Genomic DNA, 27,344 nt, shown 5'->3' with positions numbered 1-27,344 from the left:
AACCTGAGCTTAACCTCAATTAACACTCCCAAGTATTAAAATGTGATAATGAAGAACAACCATTTTGCTGACATGGACTGGCAGGAACTAAGAATAGGCTGCAATTTTCAGAGCAGCCTAAGGGGATTACACCCTCTGAATCCCTGTGAAACACAGAATTTGTGCACCTGCTGGAGACCTCTATTTTTTTTTTTAAATATCAACTTTAACATCAAAATCTTTGCATTGGGATATTTATTTTTTTGCTTTTATAAATTATAGAGAAACTCCATTGAGCTGGGAGAGGGAAGCTTAGATCTATGTCTGCTGATTTTTTTAATGGGCATCTCTTAAAAACAAAGAAAATACTTTAAAAAAGTGATTTAGAAGGAGAGATCTGTTACAGCTGGATGTCTTCCCTTCTCTGCTAGGGAATAATACTTGGTATTAATGGAGTTCCGTAATGGCAGGATTTTCCACAAGTGGCTACAGATCAGGATGATCCTGATGCTCCTCACACTTTTGATGTATTATCACCACCAAGGAGGATAAACAGACTTCAAGAATATATTTTTTTTGGTTGATGTTTGTTAGTTAAACATAGTGAAACAAATTATCTTAAGCAGGCAGTGGGCTTTGAAGTGTGTTTGGAGTGACAGTTCTGCCCCTGCTCTGGAGCTGAGGAAGTGCAAGTCCTGCTTCTGCTGAAATCTTTGTATTAATTGGGGTTTTTTTTATTATTATTTCCTAGAGCTGCTGGGACTGTTCACAGCCCAGCCTGTTAAACACACTGATCCCAGAATCCCAGAGTGGTTTGGGTTGGAAAGGACTTTAAAGCTCATCTCATTCCCCCCTTGCCATGGGGTAAAATTCCACAGACCAGGTTGCTCCAAGCCCTGCCCAGCCTGGCCTCATTCACCCATCTTTACAGAAAAAATGCTTGAAAAATCAACAGTTTGATGGAGAACTTCTCAAAATCTTTGCTTCCCACTCGAAAGAGCTGATAATTGCCATAACTGCACTTCAAGAGAAAATTGGCATTATTATTGTGAAGATAATTTGCCTTTTGGCAGAATGACTCCAGCACGTCACGAGAGCTTTAGTTGTCTTTATGACATGGACAAGTCATTTTTCAGCCACGTAAAATGCAGAAAAACCTCTTGTCTGTCTTTTGCAGGTTAAAATAAATCCTGCTTAGCCCTAGAGGTTTAGTGTGACCTAGGGAAGATTTACCACTTGAGCTCAATGGAAACCTCACACAAATGCATTTGTATCAGCAAAATCATGTTTTTAGTGGATGAAAACCTCTTTTTTTTGAGATTCTTTTAAGAGCTTCAGGTTCTGCTCCCAAACCAGGTCTGTGCAGGTCTGAACCATCTTGGGCCAGCTTTTGGCTCCTGTGACAGTGTTCTGAGAAATCATTTTCAAAGTAGAAAAATTGTTTTAACCTTTCTGCTGCTGTATTTTCCTGGAGTTGATAATTGCCAATTAGCAGTTTTCATTTAGAGATGATACATCCTGATAAAAATCAGGAAGGATGTTGTGCTCCAAGCAATTACCTTGAGGCTTTTCTGGATGCAATAATGGATTTGCTTCATGTTTTTCAGGGTTTTTCCATTTCCCCCATGGCTTTCACCTAATAATTTTTCAATTTTCCCTGTTTTTGTTGTCTATTTTCCCTGTTGTTTTGTTTTGTTTTCCCTTGGGAGCACTCAGAGATCACAGAGGTCTAAGTGATCCCAGCTTTGTGCTCCTGGGTGGATTTCTAACTAAGGATTAACTAAACCTTAATGGGAACTGTTTTCTAACTAAGATTTCTAACTAAGAATTAACTAAACCTTAATGAGAAGAGTTTTCCTCTCTCCAACAGCTCATCCCATTTAAACCCCTGCCATGGACAGGGACAACTTCCACAACCCCAAATTGCTCCAAACCTCATCCAACCTGGCCTTGGACATTTCCACATTGAACCCTCTTCTCTCTCTTTTTATTTCAAGGCTGACAGTATTGATTTGGCTTCTGAAAAAAATCCTTTGCAATGTACAGAAGCTCAGTGGTGAGATTTTTTTCAGGCTCTTTCCCAGACAGTGGTTTGTTGTCTTTTCCTGCATCCTGACAGTTGGAAGGAGATGACTAATTTGCTTTTTGAGGTATTTGCACTGTGGGCGTACAGCACGACTCCCACGACAGCAATTCAAGTGCTTTCACCCTGTAAATACATTTTGTATTATACTCAGGTTACTCAGGGAGTGTTTTTTGGGTTTTTTTAAATAAATACATATTTTAATAGGACTGTTGAGTTGTTTTAAAAAAACCCAGCAAGAACGAAGAGAATTAAAATGTATTTCAAGTGAAATCGTAAAATCTGACAGGAATTAGGTGTGTACAAGGTCTAGCATCTCTGCAGCTTCAAATGTTCCTCTTCACACTTCCTACTCCTCTTACACACCGAAATCCACTCAGTTTTAAATTGGATTTTGTGTGTGTGTGTAATTTTTGGGAGCAGCTGGGGTGATGTGTTAAATGCTGGAAATCCTTGTGGCCTCACAGCTCCTGCTGCTCCCACCCTGAGCTGAGGAGTTCTACTGCTGAAACACAACAGCTGGGATTCTGCTTGGCTTGGGCTTTGGAATGAAGGCTGCTCACAGGAATTGTCCCTATCAAGAGGGAAGAGGGGAGAAATAACAATCTGTGGTATCATTTCATCATTTTGCCATGATTAAGGTTTCAGTGTGAGCTCCAATACCCTTTGTGTATTGTATCTCTAAACCTACACTGGCTTAAAATAACAACTGCATCAGGCAGACTTGTTTAACATTCCAAATGCCATGCAGGAGCATAAAATTAAGGAGAAGGAGTAGGATTGGTGATCCTCTGTTGGTGTGGAGCCAATGCCTGGTGTTCCAGGAATGGCTGGAGGTGGCACTCAGTGCTCTGGGCTGGTGACAAGGTGGGGATTGGAACAGGTTGGACTCGATGGTCTTGGAGGTCTTTTCCCACCTCAGTGATTCTGGGATTCTGTGCTTGCAAGAAGGATGGGAAAATGCATGGAGGAGAAAACAGCAGGAAGGAGCATGGAAGTGCTGAACTCTTCTTGCTGCAGCCTGAGCAGATCTCAGTGCTTCATGTTTTGTCATTTCCTTGGATAATGGGAGATTGAGGTTTTCCTGCAGTGCAGGAGAATCCACAGACCAGGAGTTTGGCAGTTGCTTGAGTTTTATCCACAGTTACAGGTCCCATCCCTGGAATTATTTCTAAGTTTATATGGATGACAATGAAGTAAACAAATCTCTATTTATCAAAGAAATGACCTAACTCGTGCCAGGTCCAAATAATTCCAGAGTGTGAACTTCCTTGTTGATGCCAAAATGCCTCTGCTGGCCTCTGCAATCCAGCCTCTCATCCTGAGGAATTGTTAGACCACACACAGCTTCTGTGGCTTTAAGCGGTAAAAAGTGGATGTAGATGGGATATTGGAAAGGAATTGTTCCCTGTGGGGTGGGCAGGCCCTGGCACAGGGTGCCCAGAGAAGCTGTGGTGCCCCTGGATCCCTGGCAGTGTCCAAGGCCAGGCTGGACATTGGGAATTGGAGCAGCCTGGGACAGTGGGAGGTGTCCCTGCCATGGCAGGGTGGCACTGGGTGGGATGATCTTGAACTTCCTTTCCAACCCAAACCATTCTGGGATTCTCTGATACTGGAATTAAGGGGGGAAAAAGAATCCCAGTGTTCTCCATATAGTTCTGTGTGTCCTCTTCTGGTTGGTTCATGCAGTAATGAATGGGGTAGAAAACATCCCCATCATCATTCTATTAGGAAAAGAGATCCAAGCCCACTTGGGAATGTTTGGAGAGATTTCCAGCCTCCCTGGCATGGCAGTTGTCCTCCCTGGCTGACCTGTAGCACTGATCCCTCCACTGCTTCTCCATGACATGCAGAAATTATCACAAGAACTAAAAAGCTCAGAATTGTCCCTGTTTCACTTCAATATTTTAGTAACCGCTGCTGAACATGGGAAAAATGGTTCCATGGCAGGGAGTTACTCATCCATCTTCAAAATTCCTGTGTATTGGCAAACTGAAAACAAAACCTGTCAGAGCTCTGGAACAGCATGGACACCTCAGTTGTGGTCATGTGTGAGTGAGGACAGTTCCAGCAAAGTGACCCGGAGGTGAGATCAGGGAGCATGGGCAGATCCAGGGCTGGGAACTCCTCACTTGGAGAGGTTTTCCTGTCTGCACAGATCCCAGGATGGTTGGGTTTGGAGAGACCCTAAAGACCATCCTGCTCCAAGCCCCAGGCAGCTGAATCCAGCTCAGCTCTCCAGCAGCTCCCAGGTTTCACCCTCAGGTCCCTGAATGTGCTGCACAGGAGCTTTTTGAAGCTGGAACTGGACGTCCCAAATCTGGAACCTGGGGTAGCTGCAGCCTCGGCAGCTTAAAAACAAAACACTCCCGTCTTCAGACAAGTCTTTTTCCTCTTTTTTTTGCCATTTTTCCTCCATCAGGATAAGAGATAATTGTACCTTTGTGCAAGCACAGGGGCTCAGAAGGAGGTGTCAATTAGAAATCTGTTGTTTCATCTCCTGGTGAAGGAACAGCAGTGAGAAATTTAACACTGTAAAGCTCATTTTGGTCCCATTTTTATAGGCTCATGGCTCTGCCTCTGCATTCTGATGCTGCCAGCAGCCAAACTGCAGTTATTAAGGGATTATTCTAATTGTGAAAACTGGTAATTCCTTACCTTCAGTCACCCTTTTTTTTTAATTTAAAGACTGATTAAGCAGGGAAACTCTCCTTGCAGGTATATGGTTTGGGCAGCTTGGTGACATTGGGAAGCTTCTGATCCATGGTAATTCCTATGGATATATTTAGCAACAACATTATTTGTTTACACCTGTTTTTTAAATCTTTCATTGGAAGACTTCATCAGTGTTTCCAGATTTGAATAGTGGGAATTTGCTTTTATTGGCCTTTGTGTCCCTGCAGCCAATCTGCTGGAAAAGTCCTGCACCTTAATTTGACTTGGAAGTGCTGATCCCAGGCTGGAACAGGGAGGTGTGCTGGGGAATGACATTTCTTCTTGGTTTTAAAGTCCAGTGAATAGCAACTAGATAGAAATCAAATTATTTTTCTCAGTACTTCAAATACTTTGCCATTGAATTGTGTCTGTACAGTATATGCAGATAAAAAGCTGGACTATATTAGCAAGATAAGTTATGTTTTCTGAGACTCAGAATGTTCCTAGTGACATTTTTTTTGAGAAAACACAGTATTTCTACCAGCTAACTTTGCTGACAAGATTGTTCCTTTTTTTTTCCTTTTTTTTTAAATGTTTATTCCACATTCTGGCTGTTGCTATGGGTTCACTTTTCCCTTTTTTATTCCTCATTTCCTTGCTGAAAACCTCCCACCACTCTGTTCCTCACAAAGGATTGACAGAAAGTGGCTCTGACAGCAGGGTGATTTAAGTGCTCTCTATCTTCAATGTTATAGTACCCAGATACTCTGAATTATTACACATTAATGTTCCAGGATGTCTGTGAGCCGTGAAACTTTGCCCTTTTTATCCGCTCTGACAATCTGATCTGAAACTTGGATTATCAGCCACAGAATAAATGTGTCCAACTCTAATGAAAAATCCTATCAAAAATATAAATCTCATCATGTTTGGAAGGCCTGTGAAATACTGTGCTCTGAGATACTCTTGGTACCTGCCCTTGGAGATCCAACTCCAGATTGGTTTTAGGGAGCTAATCCAGAAAAAAATGGGATATGAGGTTAAAAAAATGCAGTGTGAGGTGAAACCTTGGGTGATGCTGGATTTTTTTACCTTGAAATAACCTCATTGGTTATTTCAATGATCAGCCTTAGCAGCTTTCATTGGTTGTTTTTTTTGTAATATAAGAGGATTTTAAATAACAGGGGTCAGGGGGATCCCAGGGACTGACAGCAGGTATTGGAATAACCTCAGTGGAGTTCTGGAATAGAATGGAACAGTTCCAGTGGTGAGGTGTCAGTGTGCTTGGGTGGAGCAGGGAAGGGCTGGTTTGGAGCTTGGAAAATCAATTTTTTTATGGTAAATGCCCTTTGTGGTGTCTGTGCTGCTCCTGCTTTGGGAGAAGGTCAGATGAGCATCACTCAGCCATCACTGGATCACAAAAATCACAAGATCCACAAAGCTCTGATTTGTGCAGAAATGACTCCTTTTCCTTGACTAAGAAAGATGCATCCAAAGAGATTTCCTGGCTCTGCCTTAGGAAGGTGGATTGCTAACATTTCCGAGGTGTTTGGGAATAATCCATAAATGATGCACATCCCAAAGTACAGCAGCTCCAGTGAGAGAAAAGAGGGAAGAATTTAGGAGGTGGCCTCATGGAGATAATGAAATGAATGTGACCATTCCAGAGGACATTCCAGGCAGAATGGATGGATGTAAAAAAGGTCACAGCAGGAAATGAAGGCAGTCATGGTAGTCTTCTTCCCAAGCTGCTCTCACAGTCTTCCTAAACCTGGAGTCACTCAGAATTTGACACAAATTGTGCAGCCCAGATGGAATTTGCTGTATTCTTGCTGGTTTCCATGTATTTATTTGTAGTGCAGCTGTCTTCTGCTGTTAAGCTTATCTAATGTTTCCCTCCATTTCCTGGTTTTTTCTCTTAGAAATGATCCTGTTAAACCTTCCCTTTGCCAGAGCTGGAATTGAAAAAAGGCAAAACAAAACCAAAGAGGGGGGAAATCCCAACCCAAGCCCTGTGCTATCACTCCTGCAGCTGCCACATGGCTCCCAAAGGCTGTGCTTTCAAAGGTTCTGCTCCTGTGAATTCCTTTAAGCTTCCTTTTCTCCAGGTGTGAAATGAGGAACTCCCGAGTTTGGAAGGACGTGGATGGATTGGGTTTGACAGCAGAGGTTGTTCTGCCTGTGTTTGCTCTGTCTCCTTGCTCTGCTCTCAGTAGCTGGGTTGCCTCTGGAAGGGAGCAGAGCAAACAATCTGGGCAATAATTGCTTTGGCTCCCTGACTTTCCTTTGCCATCGCTGCCGAGGCAGGAGGAGCACTTTGGGTGACCTTGAGGACAAGTGCTGGCAGTGCTGCTCAGGGTGAGGATATGCTCCCTGCTCTCCTCTTCCCTTGGGTGCAAACCTCCATCCACACACACAATACGGGCTCATTCTGTGCTCAGAAACGAAGAGTAAGAGGCACAAAAATCCCTTAGTCATTGAGAAACGTGAAATGGCATTTAAATTCCATCCATGACAATGTGTCCTCTCCAAGCCTCTTCGAAGGAGTTTTGTTGAGAGCTCTTTAAATTCCTGAACCACTGCTGACTAATAGATGAATATAAATTAGCTCTGAAACAGGTTCATTTAACTCTTGTCTAATGTGTAGCACTTGGCCTGGCAGAGGCGAAACGCTGTGACTTGTTTCTGTGTGGCAAATTGAGCACTTTGTTTATTAAAATTGCTGATTTGTTGTATAATGAGGAGGGCCCAGATTACTGTTCCTTTCCACGGGAAGGATTTAAAGGGCAGGTCATTGCTGCTCTCCAGCAGCGCAGTGGTTTTGATTATGTGCTCATCTTCTGTTATGTATTTCACAGATCTTCGTTAGCCAGGTTTTAGAATGATTAACTTGCATTTTGCTCACAGTCCTGTCAGCCTTAGCGATGCTCCACACATTTGGCTTCCTAAATTCTCTATCTGAACACGGACAAATATGTCTGTAAAGTGAGATGGCTGATCATTTATCAGAATAAAAGTGGAGCATAAAACTGGGTTTGTGTTGGAAAGCTGAACCCTGCATCATGTAATATTCAACGTTTTTTTTAACTCTGAGCTGGGACTCTTAATTGAAGCTGCAGCTCTGCACTTCCTTCATGCATGACTTAAGGCATCCAGCAATGTTTGCTGGGATGTAATTTGGTTGTTTTTTTTTTTTTGTAGAAGCTTCCACACAGAGAGGTAGAACAGCCATTTTGCCAAAGATTTAGTCAATAATGATGCACATAATACAGAAGTTGAATAATGTCCTTTCGTATCGGGAGGGGGATCACAGGCTGGCTGTGTTTCCCTTCCTGCTCCAGTGGCTTTCCCCTTCCCTCCAAGCAGAGTTGAGCGCTGGCTGTTGTTGCTAATTGCAGATGATGTAGCACTGACATTTTCAAAAGCACACATAGATGATAGTCACCCAAAGGATGAGCCTGCTGCCTTCAGAGATGCTGCTACAATTCTGCTGGCATCGACTCATTTAGTGATGAATTGCAGTAATAGCAGTTCAGGACCTACAGCATATTAGTGAAAATGAATCCACTGAGCACCAGTCCCATGGCACTGCAACAGCACTTAAAGAACACTGATTTCCTTAAAGGCAGAAAAATCTGATTAAGAAATTTAGCTGGGGCATTGTTTTTTGCTTTTGGTGGTTTTTTCTTCGTATTCTTTTTTATTTTTTTTTACCAGCAGCGTGTTGTGTGTATTTCTTTCTTGTAGCATGTAAGGGATTTATTATACGTAAGAAAACCAGGAGAGTTCCAGAAATGCAGAACATCTCTCACTGTTCTAGCAGATGGAAGATGCTACAATAAACAGAGAGGAAGCAATAGAACTGCTTTAATTTCTTGCTATCAACTGACCTAAAACCTGGTTGTAACAGGAAAAAAGCTCAACGTGCTGACACTGAGGAGACACTTAATAGTTTACACAGTGTCTGTGGCAAAGATGCTGCAGGATGAATGCAGCAATTGGCAAGAATTATTCCAATAAAAGGACGGGGCAGCCTATTATTGCAGGAGTTGTGTAATTGGAGGGAGCTGGGGATAAAGACAGGCTTCATGTTAATGATGTGTTGGTGTTTGCAGGAGAACAAAGTGTTCTCCCAGCTCTGCAGAGACATCGCTGGGGAAGGTCCCGAGCACAAAGCTGTGCAGTCTCCTTCCAAATCACCCAACAGCTACAAATCAGAGGGATTTGGAATGCAGGGATGACTAAAACAGGGGAAAATAGGCAAGTGTGCACCTCTCTTCTTCTCCTGCCCTCCCCATCTCGACACCTTCCTGCCCAGCAGGGAGGGAGCAGGTCTGGGACACGTCTGGAGCATATGCAAGTACAAAGCAGTGCTAATAAATAAGCTCTTTTTGGTCAAATGGAGTCTTGTAAACTGCAGTGCACGAGTCTGAGTGTCTGACAGGCTGTAGAGATGTTCTAAACTGGGGTTTATGGATTATTTTAGGGCTAGTACAGGCTGCAGCTTTGAAAGGTTGACAACTGCAGAGGATTTATTTGAGGACAATCCTGGATAGTTTGGGCAAGACCCGTTTTGGGCCGGGGGCAAGGATACACTCCTAACGCTGCTCTGCTTCTGCCAGGGCAATAAATACATCTGTATCTGCTGCACCTGTGGCTGTACTATCTTTGGGAAGGGATAAAATATGGATGTCTAATTGTGTGGAGGAAGCAGAGGTATTTATAGCAGGTGACTCTGGGGGCTGATGTGGGTGTTTGTGCACTCAGGGTTCTCGACGAGCGGGTGATGAGTTATGATGATGACGATGAAATAGTTTTCTATATTTTGTGATTTGAAAAGCAGCTTGGCACTTCCTTCCAAAGCTCCTGCAGTTTCTCTTAAGTTAAGAAAGTCAGGGGAGTTCTTCTTCTGAATAATAATTAACAAAAAAGTTGAATTACAGATTGTTTCGGTTGGAAAAGTCCTTTAAGATCATTGAAACCTGTGTGGTTTTTGAGTAGGCCAAGAAACCTCCCAGTCTGGAGATCCAGGACTTGATAAGGTCCTTAACATTGATAATTGATAATTGATATGGATATAAATAATTACATAGTCAGGTGCAAAGTAAACTAAAAACACGAAGGCTGTGTTGACAGCAGGATCCAACTAAGATGACTTTTTAATGCCAAACGTTTTGAGTTTTAAGGATTCACATGATTTCTACATTCCTAAAGAAAGTTAAATTAAGTATGCACCTTTCTGATTCAAATGAAAGCAGGTGCTGCTTCAAGTGGCGCGAGCTGCTGGTTTCTTCATTTTAAAATCCTGATTTCTTCTGGCAAATTGTGATTTAATTACAGAAGTATTTAGAAACACACAAACAGCACACCTACGTTTTGAGGTGTGTTCACTGAATTAAGATGAGGGAACTAAGGCAAGCCAGTCTGCAGAATGTTTGTTAAGGTGATATAAGAGATGGGTTGAACTGTCCAGGGAAAGACTAAAGGTTGTACTGAGTCACAGTATCTAATATTTTTAATGCCTTACGGGTTGATTTAAATAATGAAAGCTAGGGATAAACACAATTTCCTTTCTTCTTGAGTTTGTTGGGTTTAGAGCTGCATGAAAGCTCTAAAGAAGACTTTGATATTCAAAGTTTTAATTTCATTTCCTTCTGAAAGAAATACCACGAAAAATGCAGGTGAAAGGAAACCAGACGAGATTCATATGCCATTAATGGAATTATGTTAGGAGTTGTAATAATATCCCTTAATCTTAAAAAGGTAAGTCTCTTACAGAATTAAGGTTTTGCTGCTGCTTTTCATGCCGTGTGAGGAATTACGGCTAATGCAAGTTGCTGATGTGAAAACATCCTCACTAATCCTGTTTGGAGAGCGGCTCGTTCTGTGCTCCTTAGAAAAGGCACAAGAAGATGTATTATGGGCCCTTCGTTAAATAATTACTTAATTACACCCTGGGACTAGCAGATAGCAATCTGAGTGCTGCTGGCAGGTTTCCCCTAAAGCAGCAGAGCTCCGTGCGAGGAGCACCACGTGCATGGCAGCGGGGGCGCGGCGGCATCTGCAAACCCAGGGTGGAAAAGGCATTTCAGTCAGCTCATACTCAGTAAAAAAGCTTCTACTCACCCTTCCCTGTGAGCTTCTCCCTTCTCTAGCTCCTGTATAACACCCAACAGCACTTTGATGGTCTCCTGACTAGAGCTGATCAGGTTCTCCATCATCTGAAGCTGCGCTTTCAAGTCCACAACTTCGGTGTGAGGCACGATTTGTTGGCATTCCTGGCTCACGGCGACGGCCGTCCGGCAGGGCTGGCTCTCCTCTGCGGGCGCCACGTTGACCTGCAGGCTCCGGTCACTACATTCGGGCGCCGGGCACTGCGGCCGCGCCGCGCACGCCCGGGCATCTCCGGCCGGGGGCTGCACCCCGTTCAGCTGCACCGTCCTCTTGTCGTCCTCCTCGGGGCACGGCCCCCAGTCAGCCAGGCCGGGCAGGTCGGGCTGCGAGGCCGGCAGGTACACCGTGGCCACTTCAGTCTTGAACACCCTCCCGTGGAGGGGCTGCGAGGCCTCGTCGCTCCCCAGCCGCGCCGCCGCTCTGCCCCGGCTGGGCCGGGCAGGCTCCTCGTCGCCGGGCTCGGCCAAGCCGGGCAGAGGAGGAGGCTCTTTGGGAGAACTGTGCAAATCGCTGCTGCTTTTCCAGGCCTCGGCGCCGTCGTCGTGCGCGGCGCGCTCGGAGATGTGGGAGATGAACTCGGCCGTCTGCAGGCTGCCCGCCTTCCTGCCCCACGCCGCGGCCTCCGCCGAGCCCCGGCCCTCCCTGTCCTTCACCTCCAGCAGGAACCCGTTGTTCTCGCTCGGCAGCGCGTCCACCGTCGCGGCGCTTTTCAGAATATTCCCCTTTTTCCGGTCCAGAGGGAAGGTCTGGTAGCACTTTTTGAGGTCGGGGGAAGTCTGGACTCCGGTGCTCTTGGTGACGTTGGGGATGGAGCGGCGGGCGGGCACCGTCATGTACTTGCGGTAGGCCGTCTTGTAGGCGATGGCCTTGGCCTCCCTCTTGTCGGGGTCCTGCGTGGAGGAGCTGGAGAGCTGCTTGTCCCTCTGCTCGTTCTGCGCCTCGCAGATATCCTTAAACCTCACCTGCAGCGCTTTGTTGCGTTTCTTGATCTGCCGGTTGGGGTCCAGCGCGTATTTCATCTCCAGCGCCAGCGAAGCCGCGGGCTCCACGTCGCTGTCCGAGGTGGTGAGTAAGCATTTGCTGGGCTCCTTACTCACCATGATGCCTGCAGCCAAAAACAGTGCAAAAAGTTACCAGACAAATGTTACTTTTTCCCCTCAGGTTTTTTTTTTTTTGGGGCCTCCTTCCTCTGATCCCACTGAAATGGCTGCAACTCAAAACCGATGTGCTTGATTCGCTCGAGTCGCAGCCCTTGGTGATTCTCTAGAGATTTGTACCTTAGTTGTGCTTTTTATCTTGATCTGTTGTGAACATCTCCTCCTCAGAGGGGAGATTTCCTGGTACCAGAAGTTTCTCCACATCTATTTTCCCAGGACAGGACCGTGGCTTCCCAGCCAAGGCTTCCCAGGAAGCAATTTCCCCAAGGAAGCCAATCCTCTGAATTTACCTGATGCTTAGTAAAAACCACAGGGAAATTGAAAACCAAGTCTCTTTGTCTAAGTAAAGAAAAGTTTAGAGCTCTGCCCACCCTTAATTCTCCTTTAATGCAAATGTTTTGTAGCAAGAAGTGTCAAACTGGCATTATTTTTAGAGTGTGCTTGCTTACCAAACACATTTCTGCTGTGTAATGTATTCAGCGTTCTTTGCAAGAAATTAATGGGTCGTTAGAGGTGTCATTATTTGGATTTTTATAAAAAAACTACCTCCTGGCTAACACTAAATACTGTTTAATTATTATTAGCAACTGGTTGGTACTGCTGGATGTGTAGAATTTATGAACTGGTGAAGTTTTGGAGGAAGTCAGCAGTGCATCAATTAAGGTTTTGCTTCAAATGCAAAACGACTCATCCTTTCCTAGAAGCACTAATGTGCCTTTATGATACAGCTGCTTATCCCAAATGATCCTAAAGCACTAAAAAAACCTCCAAACCTCGCTGAAATGACTTAATCTGCCATTGAAATATAAGCTCCTCCTCAGGGAGGAGAAAATGCCAAGTGCTTAACACAGCACATACCCAAAAAAACCCCAAAACCCCAGTGGTTGTGCAGATCATAGGGGATCTGTAGGAGCTGCATAATTAAGATTTCATTTTTACACCTCATTTGAAGTTGTAATTTTTCCTTTCCCGTTGCACAAATTTCTCCCTGAGACATGCTGAATTACCAAATTCCCACTTAATCCAAATATCCTGCGTCTATCTCCTATTTCAGCCCTCAGCGGGACTCAGGAGTACAATGTAAAACAAGTAAAGGGACTTTCAGGTGTATCTGAAACATGCTTTTAATTAAAATTCCTTTGTCTGTTTAATAAAATATGTGAAAGTCTTGAAGAGTTAAGTGCCATAATAGCATATGTTTTAGAAAGCCAACTCAGGGGCACAAGGGAGCGAATCCTTGACTAGTCTATATTTAGTTTTAAAGTAAGAAAGTATAATGGGGAAATCACTTTCAGTGGAAAACTGAATGTTTATGGGGTTTAAAAGTAATTGCAACACTTCCCTAAAGATACAGACAGATGTGCATGGCAGACAGTCCAAGGCTGGACTTCTGGGTCAAAAATCTCATGAAAATATGTCATTACTTAATGTTTTTTTCATGTTTTAATTCCCTGGCCCCAGTAATTTTTGAACAAGGAACTGAAATATTCCAGAATCCCCTTAGTTTGCCTTTTTCTGTCTGACTTGTGATGCTCAGGGAGTGTTGAGGGAGCTGCAGTTGTTGAAGGGCAGGAAGTTTTTCTGTGACTGATGTAGTACAAAGTCTGTAGAAAAAGCAAAAAGAGGGGAAAATTCAGGACAAACACATTCCAATGGAATCTGAGATGGACAGATCCTGGTTTTCAACTGGATATTTTATATATTCAGACCTAGGATCTGATATCAAGGTCGCCAAGTCCCAGTTTTGGGGGGAAAAGAGAGAATAAAATGGAAATTCTAAGGGGAAGCCTGAAGATAAAATTGGAGTAGGGTGGTCCAGTGACCTTGTGTGCTGGGGTGGGAGATCAGATCAGTCATCTCTGTGCCTTTAACACATGAGGTACAAATAAGGACAGATTTGGAGGGGAATAAATCAACTACATATGAATGTCAGGAGTTTTTCTTCCAGTTGAAACCCTAAATAAGGAGTTGATGGGGAGCATTAATGTCCTGTCCTGGCTGGTTTGGGCTGTATTTTAATTGTAATTGTGGTTGTGAATGAAGTTAGGCTTTATTTGAGGGACATTCTGCAAACAGAGCAGGTAGGGAGTGCAAACATCCATCTTTTTGTCTACCTAGGGCTGGAATTTGGGAATGTTTGGGTGAAAAAAGTGCTGTGTAAGATACTAACCCAGTGCTTTAGCTTGCAACTGGACCACATTAAAATAATGTTGTCAGAACTGCTGTGAAACCCCAAAACTCTGCACTTTAGAACTAATGGAAACAAATATCCCACAACAGTTTGGTAAATGAATGAGTTGACCAAAATAACCTAAATACAGGAACGCAACAGCCATTGCAGGCATTAGTTTCAAATCTGCCAGTGGGAGTTCCTGCACTACCAAGACATTGTAGCAAAAATGAAATGTTGCATTCACAAAGAGGTGAAATACTCAGCAATTGTGTCTGGAAAAGACACATTTTTACCCAAAAAGGTTACAAAAATCGGCTGTTAGCTCTAAAAGTCACCCTTGAGAAGCATCTCTTCACGATTCCTCAGAGTTGTCAAAGTGAGTTTTTGGGCCCTTGGTTATTTGACAGCAGGATCCATTAACGTGCAATTTATTTTCAAGTATTGGCTTGATATTTCATTAGTGTCTCTGACCTGTCTCAATTTGCAGATGATTTCACCTCCCACTTGAATCCCATCATTTTTGGGGCCTGCAGGATGGCTGGGTCTGTTTGGGATGACTTCACAGGGAATTAATGGAGTCCATAACCCAGCAGAAAGCAGGAGTCTGGAGATATCCTACAGCATAGATAAATGGGGAACTTTATTCTGCAGTTAATTTTAAGCATGTCTTTAATAGCCAATAAATTGATTCTTCACCAGAATTGCTTGTCTCCCTTTCCCAACTGCACAGGCCTGATTGATTTAGCTGATCCAGAGTCTTCTATTCCCACTAGTAGCTGGGAGTAATAATTTGAGAGATATCTGTGATTAAGAATGACAACAACCAAAAGAAGTCGATTTTTTTTTGCAGCCTTGCTCGGATCCCAGTGTCTCCGAGGGGAACTCTCTGTGCTCAGCTGATAAAAGAACAGTTGAGCAAAGAGTCAGTTGTGAGTTAAACACTTTGCAGCAAAGACTTCATGGAATATTTCTTGTTTTGTTTCATTTTTGGGTCGGACAAGGTGTTGCCTCCAGTTTTGGTTTATTCAGGCATTACCACGGTGTTGTCTCTGCAGGATTTCTGGATACTTAAGGCAACTACTGAGCTGGAGTTTCTCAGTTTATGGCTCATGCTGTCAGGGGGGTAATAAAGCCTTTGAATTTGAATTTTAGTTGCAGATGCCAATTACATGCAGATAATAGAGTTCAACTTTTTATCTGTACTTACTCCAAACAAAGACATGATTTGTTAAACTAAATATTTAAGCAATCACAAGCTTCTTTTTTCAGTTTTTAGCCTTGATTTGTTTATTAACTTGTGACTGGTTACCCTTAAGCAGCATCCCTCTATGTTTGAATATGGAAATAATCTATTAAATAATAATAATAATTAAAAAGTGGTGCACAGAGAAGCTTTAAGTTGGCAAAAAATCTTCAGGGTAATTATGGAAACCACCAGTTAGGTGACACAGATCTTCGCAGGACCTTTGCTCTGCATCCCAAACTCTGCAGAGTCACTGCTCAGTGAGGAGAATTACAGTGTGGAATTTCCAGACTGATTGGTTAATGAGAGAAGAGGAGAGCTGGAGCTCACCTTGTAATTTCCATTTTATTTTCTGTCAGTTTTATGACACAGAAGCAGATTCAGGATGTGTTAATACGCAGAGTGGGCTTAAACTTTCCAGGCTCCAAATGCAGATGAAAAGCACAGATTTCAGTCCTTGGCTTTCCAGAGCAAATGAAGGCTTTGGAGATGCAACTGGAAACATCTGGGCACGTATTAAGAGCACACAGGATTTGGTGTGTGGATGTATTGGCTTAAAATAATGTAGGGAATTGAAAATAATTGGCCTTTTCCATGTAAAGGGGGAAGTGATCTGCAGCATCTTTAGGCTTCGGAATATTTCCAGGCTGGACGTTCTCCTGAGAAATCCCCACTGCCTCTCATGTAATTTTTATAGGCCTAAATACCACCCTAAACCACTTATTTCTCAAAAACAATTTGATGTCTCTAAGTCCTAAGTGTATGCATAGAATATTCATCCAATTGCACTGTTGAAAATAAAGAGCAGAAGGAAACTCAGATTTACTCCATATAAACAGATCCAGTATAGAAACCTGATGTTAATTCTCAATATCCCATACATTTTGACTCCATTAAATGAGGAGTATTTTGATTCTTTTCAAAGGAATCTAATTGCTAATTAACTGACAGTATTGTTATGTTAGAAACTTAAAAATTATATATTATCATCCTAAATATAAGCAGTGTCCAGTAAACAGGACTGTCATGGTCAAAATGTTGGAAAATACAAATTATCTCAGGCAGTTATTAATTATGAGTTGTTTGCAGAAACTTTGCCTGTGTTAGGAATTTTTGAGGAGTTTTAATACGAAAGGACTGAGGATAAATTCTGACTTGCAGATAAATCTGAGGGTGCAGGTAATCCCAGTTTTTAGGGGATGACAAGCACTGCTTGGTGTTATTAGGAAAACTGATGGGGTAGCCCAGCCTGTCTTCATTTCATCACAGAACTGCTCATGTAGAATAACAGAGTTAGCAGTGCTGCTAAATGTCAAACCAGTATTTTTTTTTAACTCTGTTTGGAAACCCTGAGGCACTGAACTTGGATTTTCTCTCTTTTGAACTTCCTTATTTATTGCTCAATGCCGAAGTCATTCTTACTGCTGCACTTCCAAGTGCCTTGGAAGTCTTGCTTTGGAATAAACAGGATCCTATGGATTTGTCTTTTTTCCCCTCCCATCCATTGGCAGGCTCTGTAAGAATGATGTATAAAATCATAGCTAATGGCTGAGATACCCATTAAATGCCTTTAAATGCTCTTGTGAGCTTCAGCTTTAGAACTAAGTGGCAACAAATAAAATGTACGATTTAATAAGCCTGGAGACTTTTCGATAAAACAGGAATCTACTGGAGGATAAACTACTTAAAATTTTCTTTACAAACCAAGCCAGTTTCCCTGAATGCAGCTGGTAGAGGCAATTTTCTTTAGTTTTGACATCTCTACAATGCTTTCTGAACACAAATTTTAATAATACTTAGGTTTTGTTGCTTCCTATATTGTTCCATGCATAAAATTAAAAGGAATCCGTTCAACGTGATAAAATTCTGGGGAATAAGGGTTATTTTCCCCATAATAGAATTTTGCAAGGAATAGTACCATTAACAGGGAGATTTGCACTTGCATTAAAACCAGCATAGACTTATGGGGTGAATTAATAACTATTAACTTCCCAGTGGAACAAATGCAATGTCACAAGATACTCCCTGTGAATTCCCAGTGTTCCGATCTCAAACATTTGCTGGGATTTAGTGTACTGGAAAAAATAATGTCACTGCTAAGAGAATGATGCTTATTTTTCTCCCTGCAGTTCTGGCTACGAGGAAAAGAGGAATGAAGGTTTCTTTAGCATTATTTTGCCACGTAAATCTGGGCAAGGCTTTGTCCCTGTTCCAGCTGGTACTCGCAGGAGCAGGATGCTGATGAGGATGGGTTGCTAGGAGAATCCCTAATAGTTCTGCCCACACTCTGCTGGTTCCAGGAGTCCAAAAGCCACAGGACTTGTACTGGAAGGCTTTTTCATTTTTATGGGACTTTCTGGTGAATAATTTAAAGGGCAAGCTGTTAAAAGCAAGGGCTTAAAGGCAGTTCCTTATCTGCATTACTGTTGAATAGACTAAGTTGTAATTGTTCTTAGTCAACATTGATAGGTTTTGTAGGTGTTTTGGGAAAAAAAACCCAGGCAAATGACAGGGAAAAAGCAGTTCTGCTCTTTAGCTTTGACCAACAGGGTTGTAAAACTGTCAGAGCTCTGCAGACAGGGATCTGGGTACTGAGAACAAAATCCCAGAATGGTTTGGGTTGGAAAGAACTTTAAAGATTTTCTCATTCCACCCCTGCCGTGGTCAGGGACACCTGCTGTCCCAGATTGCTCCAAGCCCCATCCAGCCTGGCCTTGGACACTCCCTGCAGGAAATGCAGCTGGTTTTCTTCCTTCATCCTAGATTTTCAAGTGTTGGGTGAAGAGGAGAAAGGAGATAAGCAGGTCCCAGCTGCAGGCTTCGATCCTGCAGCCTCAATTTTGCTGGGCAGGTGATGAGTGGAGAACAACCTGTGTGGATCAGAGCATTCCCCTGGGAATGCAGGTGATCCATGGTGCTGGAGCTCCCTCCAAATGGGAGATGACAGGGACTTGTCTGGGGTCAGCAGTTGGAAGGCATCAGAGCCTCGTCAGCTCTTGCTGCTTGGATCAGGATTCCAGGCAGACAAGCTGGGGAGGGTGGGAAGTGTTGTTAGACAACTCAGCTGGGTAATTCAGGGCTAAAACATGACATCATTAGCATGATGTTAATTGGGGAGTAGGATCTGTCTGGGAGATGTGGTTTTGCACTCCACTGCTGGCAGCAGTCACCACCAAATAAAAGCTGTGTTGTTTTTCACCTTCTGGAGGAGCACATTCCTGAAGTTTCTGGTTTCAAGCAGGTTCTGGTTCTGCTGGAATTGTGAATTATCCATGCACAGGGGGAGCTGAGCGTGCTGGGGTTGGGGAAAGTGCACAGAGCAGTCTGACTCCTGCTAGAGCATTGTACAAAAATAACCATCAGTTACCCAGAAAGAGAGTTTTAGTAGAGCAAAAAGCTTCAGTTGCTGAAGGGAATTACAGTCCCTAAAGCTGCAAAGCTTCATCAAAGCTGGTTCTAAGATGCTTTTGAAATACAGCGAAGGAAGAGGCAAGGTCTGGTGTGAGGGGAAGTTGTCTTAAGTACGAGCATCAGTGTGAATGCTCCAAAGCTCAACTCCCAAAATCCCAGCTTCTCATCAAACAGGAGGACTCTGGGAGAAGGCTGATGGAAATAGCTCATTGCAGGTAACAGTTTTGGTGCCATGTGGGAAGAACGATGTGGGGAATGAAGAGGGAAGCAGTGAGAGTGTGCAGATGTGTGGAGACACTGAATACATTGCTCCTGGGTTTTGTGGACCTGGGACAGTGTGGAATAAGATTTTAAAATAAACCTGATGTCCCTGCCCAAGGCAGGGGCTGGAATGATATTAAAGTCTCTTCCAACCCAAACCTGTGATTCTGGATTTTAGGATGGGTTGTTTGTGATGTGGATGATTAGGTTTATTAATCATTAAAGACCTTCTCAAGGATATTTTTTGTCTGGGAAGGACACCACAACTGGCTACCAGACACATAATTTGCATCACCTTTCTTGTGGCTTTGGGTGCTTTTATTACAAACGGTGAATGCAGGAATTCATCATGTTATTCTCCCCACCTTGCTCAACCACAACTACCTAAAACACACAAATTCCTCTAGAATTCAGCAGCTTGGGCTCAGTCTCCAGAAGGAATCAGTGCTATCACTGTTACCAGGCAGTTCAAGCATAATTTCTGCTGAATTACTCTCTCCAGCAGTGGGATGTTTTATCTGTCTCTTTGTCAGCTCCTCAGAGATATCGCTGTGTTTTATTTGCCGATGGCCTTGATACACAAAAATGTATTCGACTGATCCACAAGTGAAATTTCTGTACTTGTGGATATCTCATTCATTTCTCTTCTGTATTTGCAGGAGAGAATAATGAATATAATTACAAAATGGGCGTGAACAGCCAATTACTAATGGTTGGAAGGAGATGTTGGGCTTGTTGTAGATTTTGTGCTTATTTATAGATAAATACACCAAAATTAGTGTGTTTACTGAATTCCCTCTTCTTCCTTCTCCCAGGAAGCAACTAACCAGACCAAAACTACTTGTCATGTTATTAACTCTTAAAATACAGTCCTGAGTTCACATACCTGCTTAAATGGTTTTGTACTGAGCATCAGAGAGCCCTTTTCCAGATTTTAAAAGTCATTTACACCACGGTTGGGCTTTATAAGCTTTGACCTCACCAAAATTGTTCCAAGCAACGTGATCACAACCTTGACATGAGAACTGGGGAAAAAAAATGGAAGAGGAGGGGAAGGGCAGCTGTAAAACAAGCAGGGAAGGTGGGCAAGAGCACAAAAGGAATAAATCCTTTTTTTATAAGCTTGTGACAATTCCTCCTCGCTCAGACCAGATGGAATGAGCTTCCTCTGCTTTTGTTTTTGAACTGGTTTAATTTGGGAACTACGTGGGCTTTATTTATAGGCTTGCTGCAGCAATGATGGGCTGGCAAAAATAACAGCAGCAACCTGCTTCTCTTCCCCACGGATGTCACCAACACGAGTCAAGGCTGGGCTTTGGGAGATGTTTAACAACTGTTTTTGATGGGGCTGAGTCTGAGACCAGATAGCTGCAGCTCTGGGCAGTGTGACATGGGAGAGCTCCAGCACTTCCCTGCCAGGACAGAAATCTCTTGTGGTGATTTAGAAGTTCAGGTCTGCACCTGAACATAGCAGGACTTGAAGGCCTTCAGTCCCAGGGCTTTTTAATCCATCTCTTTAATTCAGAGTGTGAAAAAGGCCCTCACTGCTCTATGCTCCTCTGTATCAAACCCTGTGGATCTAGCTGGAAAAACTGGTTTAAAATCAGGCTTGGTGTTCTGTACCACTAAAGGGAGAGAAAAGCAGGCAGAAAGGACACCAGAAGTTGCTGTTTGGTCACAGAATTGTTATTTTTACACCCAGTTCTCTTTGCCTGTGGGACTTGTGCTGGGATGGGGAGCAGTTTGCAGGCACTGATCACCCAGATGCAGAGCTGTGCAAAAGCATGAACAGGATGAACTGTTCTCAGGAGTATTAAGGGATCCCTTTTCTGCCTGAACTTAGGAAAATGGGAGTAAATAGCCTTCAAATGAGGATGTGCCACTACAATAAGAGAACGCTCTGAGCGCATTCTGTGTGGTCAATAACAATTTAAAATTGAGTGTCAATGCCCAGGGAGTCGTACCTGTGTGTGTTCAGAGGTTATACAGGATTTTCTAAGCAAGCATAAGTTTTCAGAAGGCTGAATGTGGAACTCCCAGTGAAATTACCACTCTGAGATGCTTTTTTTTCCTTAAAATATGCTCATGATCTCATTTTCATAAAGCCTATTTAATTTGCAAACTGATTAGTGAAAATACAAGGGAGTACTGGGCTATAAAATAGATTTGTTGCTTACATGTTTTTTAATATCTTGCACAAATTTTCAGCAGTTCTTTAAATCGTGCCTGTCATAAAGCAGAATATAAGAGCTTTTTATTAATAGCTAGTTCAGATAATCACGTGAATTTTTTATGGTCTCAGATATTCTAGATTTACTGTCATTTCCTCAAGTGGGCATGAATTATGGGACTATACATCCCAGTTGTGCTGGGATAAGGAATGGCCTTGAGACATCACAGCTCAAGAGCTCTGTGGAGGTATCCTTACATTTTAGCAGGGATTTTTGGCAAGCTCACACGTTTCCCTGGCTTTCTCTCCCCCATCAGTCACGGCAAAGGACTGGCGTGGCTAAGTTGGCTTTTAAATCCTCCAGAAGCAAACATCAGTGTTGCTGTTTCCTTGCCCTGTGGACAGTCTGTGGTTGAGTTTGGGTTCCCAGGCAGTGTCCTGCTGGTGACCAGTGGGGTTTGCTCACTGGTGGGGCTGCTCTGGGAGGTGACGCACGTTCCGTGACTCGGCACTTGGGCAGCTCCTGCCTTCCTTCACCACGTTTTCCTTCCCTGTGTTCCTCTCCACTGAACTTAGCCACTCTTTTTTCTGAGTGAATTATATATATATTCGAGTTTCCAATGTGATCTGTGTGCCTCTCGTGCAGAAATGCTTCTGTCAGTGCAGTGGTGAACTGGGGGAACAGGGCAGCGATGATCTTATGAGCTCCTTGTTGAGGAGCTCAGTTAGTCCAAGGTGCACTGAATGCTAAGTGCTCTCTCCATAAGGAACTCTAAGCCCTCTCCATAAGGAACTTAACACTTTCTCTTGTGGTGCTCCTGCCCAGCTGGTTTTTTAGGTGTCAGTCCCAGGGAAAGGCACTGATTCCATCCAGGGTTCGAATTATCTCGAGCATCTCATTCAAAAGACACATAGTTAATAATGACTGAGTCCTAAAGAACAAACATTTTTCATCAAGGGCATTGTGACATCCTTACAAAAAGCCTTAAAAAAAGCTGGTTTAGTATCAGCCTTCCCCATTCTGTGAAGGGAGGATGCTTTCAATGCAACAGCACCTTAAACTCTGGGGCAGGATTTTATCTTAGAGCTGCTGGAAATAGAACAATTAAATCTGAGTCTCTGGATTAGCAATCTACATTATGGATTTCTCCTGGAATCAGGGACAGTACGCCACCACTGTATAGCAGAATATCACCCTCCAGGTGATCTATTAGTAATACCTGAGCCCTGAGATATTTTCATCTGAATATGAATTTTTAATGCCAGAAGAAAATCCAGCTTTTAACTTGGAACTGTTCTTTGTACTCAGAGGGAACAGACCATTGTAATCCAGACAGACAGGCATGAGCAGGCTGGTGGAACACCAAGAGGCACCACACCAAGAGTGAGGAGATATGTTCCTCTCCCTGCTTTCCTATTTTCACTGTTGCTCTGTTGGCTTGGAATTTGACATTAAATTAATCCCAGTACATGGCTAGGACATAGTTGCATATCATGTGATTATTTTTATTTATTTATTTCTTTATTTTTAGCTAGTAGTTTTTCCATCCAGCAGCCAGATTTTAACCTTGATACATGCAGCATTCCTGGCAGCCCTATAAATCTGAGCACAATCCAACACTTAAGCGGAGGGAATAAATTCCCAGTTTCTATCAGACGTGACCTGTTACTGGTTTGCCTTTTCCTAGCACTTGCCAGCAGTCAGTGGGGAAAAAGAAACGATTCCCTGAGGTTGGGATAAACAGGTCTCCCCAAACTTCCCGGTCTTAGAGCCTAATGAGTTAAATTCTCCTCCGTGCAGGATTTTAAGCTGCTTAGACACGCAAGGTCAAAGCAAACCATTCCCTGTTCTGCCTCCTGGCTGAGAGGGGGGCACAGCTCCCTTGGGACAGAGCAGAGCCCTCGGGAGACGGTGACATCAGCAGGGAATCTATTCCCTGCTCCCAGCAGTGCAAGATGTCCCTATTTTGGCGGGGCTGGCAGCCCCCCCGGCTGCCCCAGGCACATCGCATGGAACTGCAGTCCTGCATCCCCTCGCTGCCGTAACTCTCCGTAAACATGGCATTAAGTGCAGGCGCTGAGGTCACGGCTCGGGTTTTTTACTAGCCAAGGAGGCGAGATGGAAACGCAGAGCGGGAAGCTCGGGATGCCTTGCAGGATGCAAGGGCTGGGACTTGGGGGATGGATGGATCCCTGCTACCTTTTGTCCCGTTTTCCTAAGGCGTTTCCACGGCATCCGCGGGCTCTGTGTGTTCGGTGCTGGTGATGGGGGGCTCGGCTGTGTTAAATCGGGAGAGCCCTGCGTGTCCATGAGCACAGTTGGCTGAACAGCAGCAGCTTCAGTCCCCCAGGAGGATTTTTGGCTTGGTCGGGCTGCTAATGAAGTGCTGTACCGCAAGTTAGGCGATGAACACATCCCGTGTTCCTCCATCGCCGCTGTACGGACACTTCATTAGGACGGCTGAAGTTAATAAGCGGCGGTAGTTCCTTGCCATCAGCCATGTGAAAAGCCAGAGCACTTCGTGCATCCTCCAAAAATCCTCCCGCTACACCTCTCCCCTCCCAGGCACCGCTGCAAGGGGAGCAGGCAAAGAACCACTGGTATTTTTCTAGAAGAGAGTCGCGTATCGGGATATTCTCTCCTTATCTGTCACGAAAGTTATTGGATGCAGGAGCCGTTCCCAGGCAGGCAGATACGCTATTGCATAACGCTGCCGCTCAGCGCCAGCCTTTCTCCCCATCCCTACGAAGTTTTCCGCCGGCAGCAGCAGAGCTCGGGCTATTTCGGGGGGTCGGGGCGAGCGAGCCGCGGCGGGGGCGGTCAGAGCCTTACCTTGTGCTTCCTCACGCAGAAGCGGCGGTCAGGGCGAGCATCTCCCTCCAGCCGCCGGGGCGAGCTGGCCGTCAGAGCCTGGGCGCCGCCGGGGCGCATCTGCCGCCGAGCCGCCGAGCCGCCGGAGGAGCCGCAGCCGCCGCCGCCGCCGCGCTCCCCCGCTGCCCTCATGGGCTGCGGCGGGGGCTCGCTGTCGGGGGGTCCCCTCGGCCGGCTCCCCGCCGAGGGGAACTTGTTGAGCGGGACCGGCGGGCGTCCCCCAGCCGGGCGGGAGCGGGGAGGAGGAGCCGGGGGCCGGGCTGGCGGCGGGGGCGGGCGGGGGAGGTGGGATGGAGCGCTGGGATGGAGCGATGCTCGGTGCGCGCACCAAGGGGAGAAGCGGGGAGCAGCCGCTCGCCGAGAGCCCTTCGTTATTGCTGCGGTTGCCGTGCGCGGGGATTCGGTGATAGCAGAGCCGTGCTCGCCAGCCCCGCGCAGCCCAGTTTGCCAGGCGCGCTACGGGAGCGATGGAGCAGCCGCAGAGTGGGTGATGCTGATCCGCTGGGAATTTCAGCGAAGCGCTGGGTTAAAGCCACACGGCTGCCTTTTATTGGGAGGGGAAGTGTTTGAGGTGCTGAAGGAGTAGCTGCTCCCATTTGCTTTGAAACCTCGTATAAAATGGACGCAAGTTCAGAGCGAAGCAGTTTGGCAGGGGGGATTGATTAACGTGATCCTCTGCGTAAAACTTGAATCCCATCTTTCCTCCTTTTCTCTCGTTTTATAGACGGTTTAGCAGTGATGCTTTTCAAAAAAAAAAAAAAAAAAAGTTGGAAGTTAAATGGGTCGTGTGTATTTAACCTCAGTGGCAGACAGAAAATGCCATGAGAGGCACGAGAATTGTTTCCATTTGGGAAGCGGTGGGTCTGTCTCTCATCCTGAGAATCCCAGGAGTTTTGCTGTTCAATAAATACTTTTCCCCAGGCAACTCCCCTAGCGCAGGTGCCAGCAGGTGTGGGCCATGTAGTTTCTCTGTCACAGCACTGCCTTCACCATTAATGTCAATGAGGATTATTGATTCTGAGGTTACTGAAGCGACCCCTGATTGGAGGCAGCAGATGAAAGCAGCTAGATTAGCCCAAAACGTTCCACCGTGACCCCCATGGCACAGCAGGCAGGGACAGCCCAGCTGGGCACTGGGGAGCCCAGGCATCCAAGGACACGATGCAGCAGAAGCACTGGCTCGAGTCCTGGGTGCTTTTTGGAGTTAATTAGCTGGAGCAGCCCATTGCAGCACGGCGCTGGCGGTTCTGCCGCAGCGCTGGGACATCGCTCTGGTGCCAGCTCGGGCACCGGGCTGTGCTGGGGCAGGAGATCGGGTGGATCCAGCTGTCCTGCACCCTGCACTGTGCAGTTGGATGGATGGATGGATGGATGGATGGATGGATGGATGGATTCCCGGGCAGCCTGGCTGCTTCAATCGCAGTTTGGCTGTGCGGGACTGAGCAGAGCAGCGTTCAGCAAAGCAGACAGTCAGCAGAGGGCAGCTCCGTTGCTCTCCCTGGCTGCTACCTGTCCAGGTACTCCCATTGCCCTCTTCCCTCTGCTCCTTATCTCTGCTGCCGATCCCTAAACTCGATGCCCAAGCCTCCACCTGCTGCTCTGCCCCGGGCTAGGGACTGTGCTGAGCTGGTGGCATGGCTTTGATCACACTTAGGATCTCTCATAGTATTTTATCAGATTTTTTTTTCCAAAGACATTATTGGGAAGAACTTAAATATCGACCTGCTTATTGATGCAACAGCAACCACCACACTGTTGTTTTTTTTCCCTTCTGTTTTGCTTTCCAGCAGTGCTGACTTGCTGTATCCCAGGTCCTCTGTGGATTTCTCTGTGCGAAAATAAATGTGGTTTTGGCTGCAGCCTGGATCCAGACGTGGGTAAAATTACATGGTAGGGTGACCACGTCTGAAATAACGTAGGCTACTTCCTCGGAGCAAACAGATCAGTGGTAGGAGATGCTGCTGCTGTTTCACAAGCTGAAAATGTGAGTTTATCCAGCCCATGATTACTGCAAGAAACTACTATTGCTCAATATCCTGAGTGACTTGAAAGGAGAATCTCTCTGACAGAAGCAGCAGTTAAACATCATTCTTGTCTTCTCCATAATGATATTTAGAAGCTGTTGTCTCAGCTGATTAGTCTTGCACAGCATTATGCATATGCCCCACTTATAAACTATACAGCATTTTCTGGAGATTTTTAGGGAATTAAAAAGTACTTGCTTGATGTGGACCAGATTCATGTGTAACTGCTGACACCGTTGGTGTACACAGGGATTTTTCAAAGCCAGGTTTGTGAAAAATAAAGAGTTTCCTGACTATCATGCTTCATGTTACTGTAAAAACACATAGAAGTAAATATACTGGGAAATTGGAAATGCTTCATCGTCCCGTTCGCCAATTTTTTAGCCTTTAAAAATGCTGAGCACAACTGTTGCATAATGAAATGTAGTGTTGAAGAGATGCTTGAGAGGGGGGAGAAGAGCTGGGCTTCGACCTGGGAGGGTGCAAAGAGAAGAGACAATAAATTGTTTTAGGTTACAGATTGCTTTCTCTCTGATGGAGTGTCCTTCCCAGTCCTCCCCATATTGGCTTTTTCTCCCTGGGTCTGCCAGGGAGGAGTGAGCACTGCTTGGGGCTGCAGTGCTTCCTTCGTGTGGCACATCCAGCTGGAAGTCCTGCCCTGGACTTCTGGGCTGAGTGAGCAAAGCAGGGGTTGGAGAGCAGTGAGATGGATTTTTAGTGATACTCTCTGTGGAGAAGGACAGTAAAGGGCCCTTCTTCCACACTGCTCATTAGATAATAAATTTGGGGAGGCACCTGTGTGTATTTATACATTGGATCTACATCAAGTCAATTATTTCAGGAGGCACAATTTAAATCCCAACACTACATAGCCAAGCTGGGTTCCCAGGGATATTCCTAATTCTTAAGCACCAGGCTAATTTTTTGCAGAGCTTCCCACCTCTGTTGGAGGTGAAAAAAGGGTGAAGTTCACTTGATTTGGAGCAGAGCTGTGGACAAGGTTGTGCTTTTTCTCTCTGTGGTCACTTAGGACCAATGCTGTCATTCTGTCTTTGCTGAAAGCAAGTATTTCCACATTGCTGAACCTTCATTCCCATTAGTTAGGTGATTATTTCCATGCCTTTGGATGATAACTACCTGGG

The 27,344-nt window shown here is 44.8% G+C and overlaps 2 protein-coding genes across 5 annotated transcripts in view; one reads left to right on the top strand and one right to left on the bottom strand.

Annotated features, from left to right (window-relative positions):
- Positions 1–24,279, bottom strand: part of INSYN2A (inhibitory synaptic factor 2A) — a 39,966-nt gene extending 15,687 nt beyond the window's left edge. Inside the window, exons 1-2 of the mRNA XM_085064610.1 lie at positions 24,140–24,279; positions 10,844–11,996 (exon numbers count right to left, since the gene is read on the bottom strand). Coding sequence (XP_084920736.1) covers positions 10,844–11,991 — 1,148 coding nt within the window. The 5' untranslated portion in view covers positions 11,992–11,996; positions 24,140–24,279. The remainder of the gene's footprint in view (positions 1–10,843; positions 11,997–24,139) is intronic.
- DOCK1 (dedicator of cytokinesis 1) overlaps positions 1–27,344 on the top strand; it is a 251,333-nt gene that overhangs the window by 96,794 nt on the left and 127,195 nt on the right. The gene's annotated exons all lie outside the window — the stretch shown is intronic.

This window comes from Lichenostomus cassidix, chromosome 6 (assembly GCF_008360975.1).
Source record: "Lichenostomus cassidix isolate B80296 chromosome 6, HeHo_3.0, whole genome shotgun sequence".
In the NCBI taxonomy this organism is placed as follows: domain Eukaryota; kingdom Metazoa; phylum Chordata; class Aves; order Passeriformes; family Meliphagidae; genus Lichenostomus; species Lichenostomus cassidix.
Note: the sequence above shows the minus strand (reverse complement) of the source record. Positions and strands in the feature narration are given on the sequence as shown.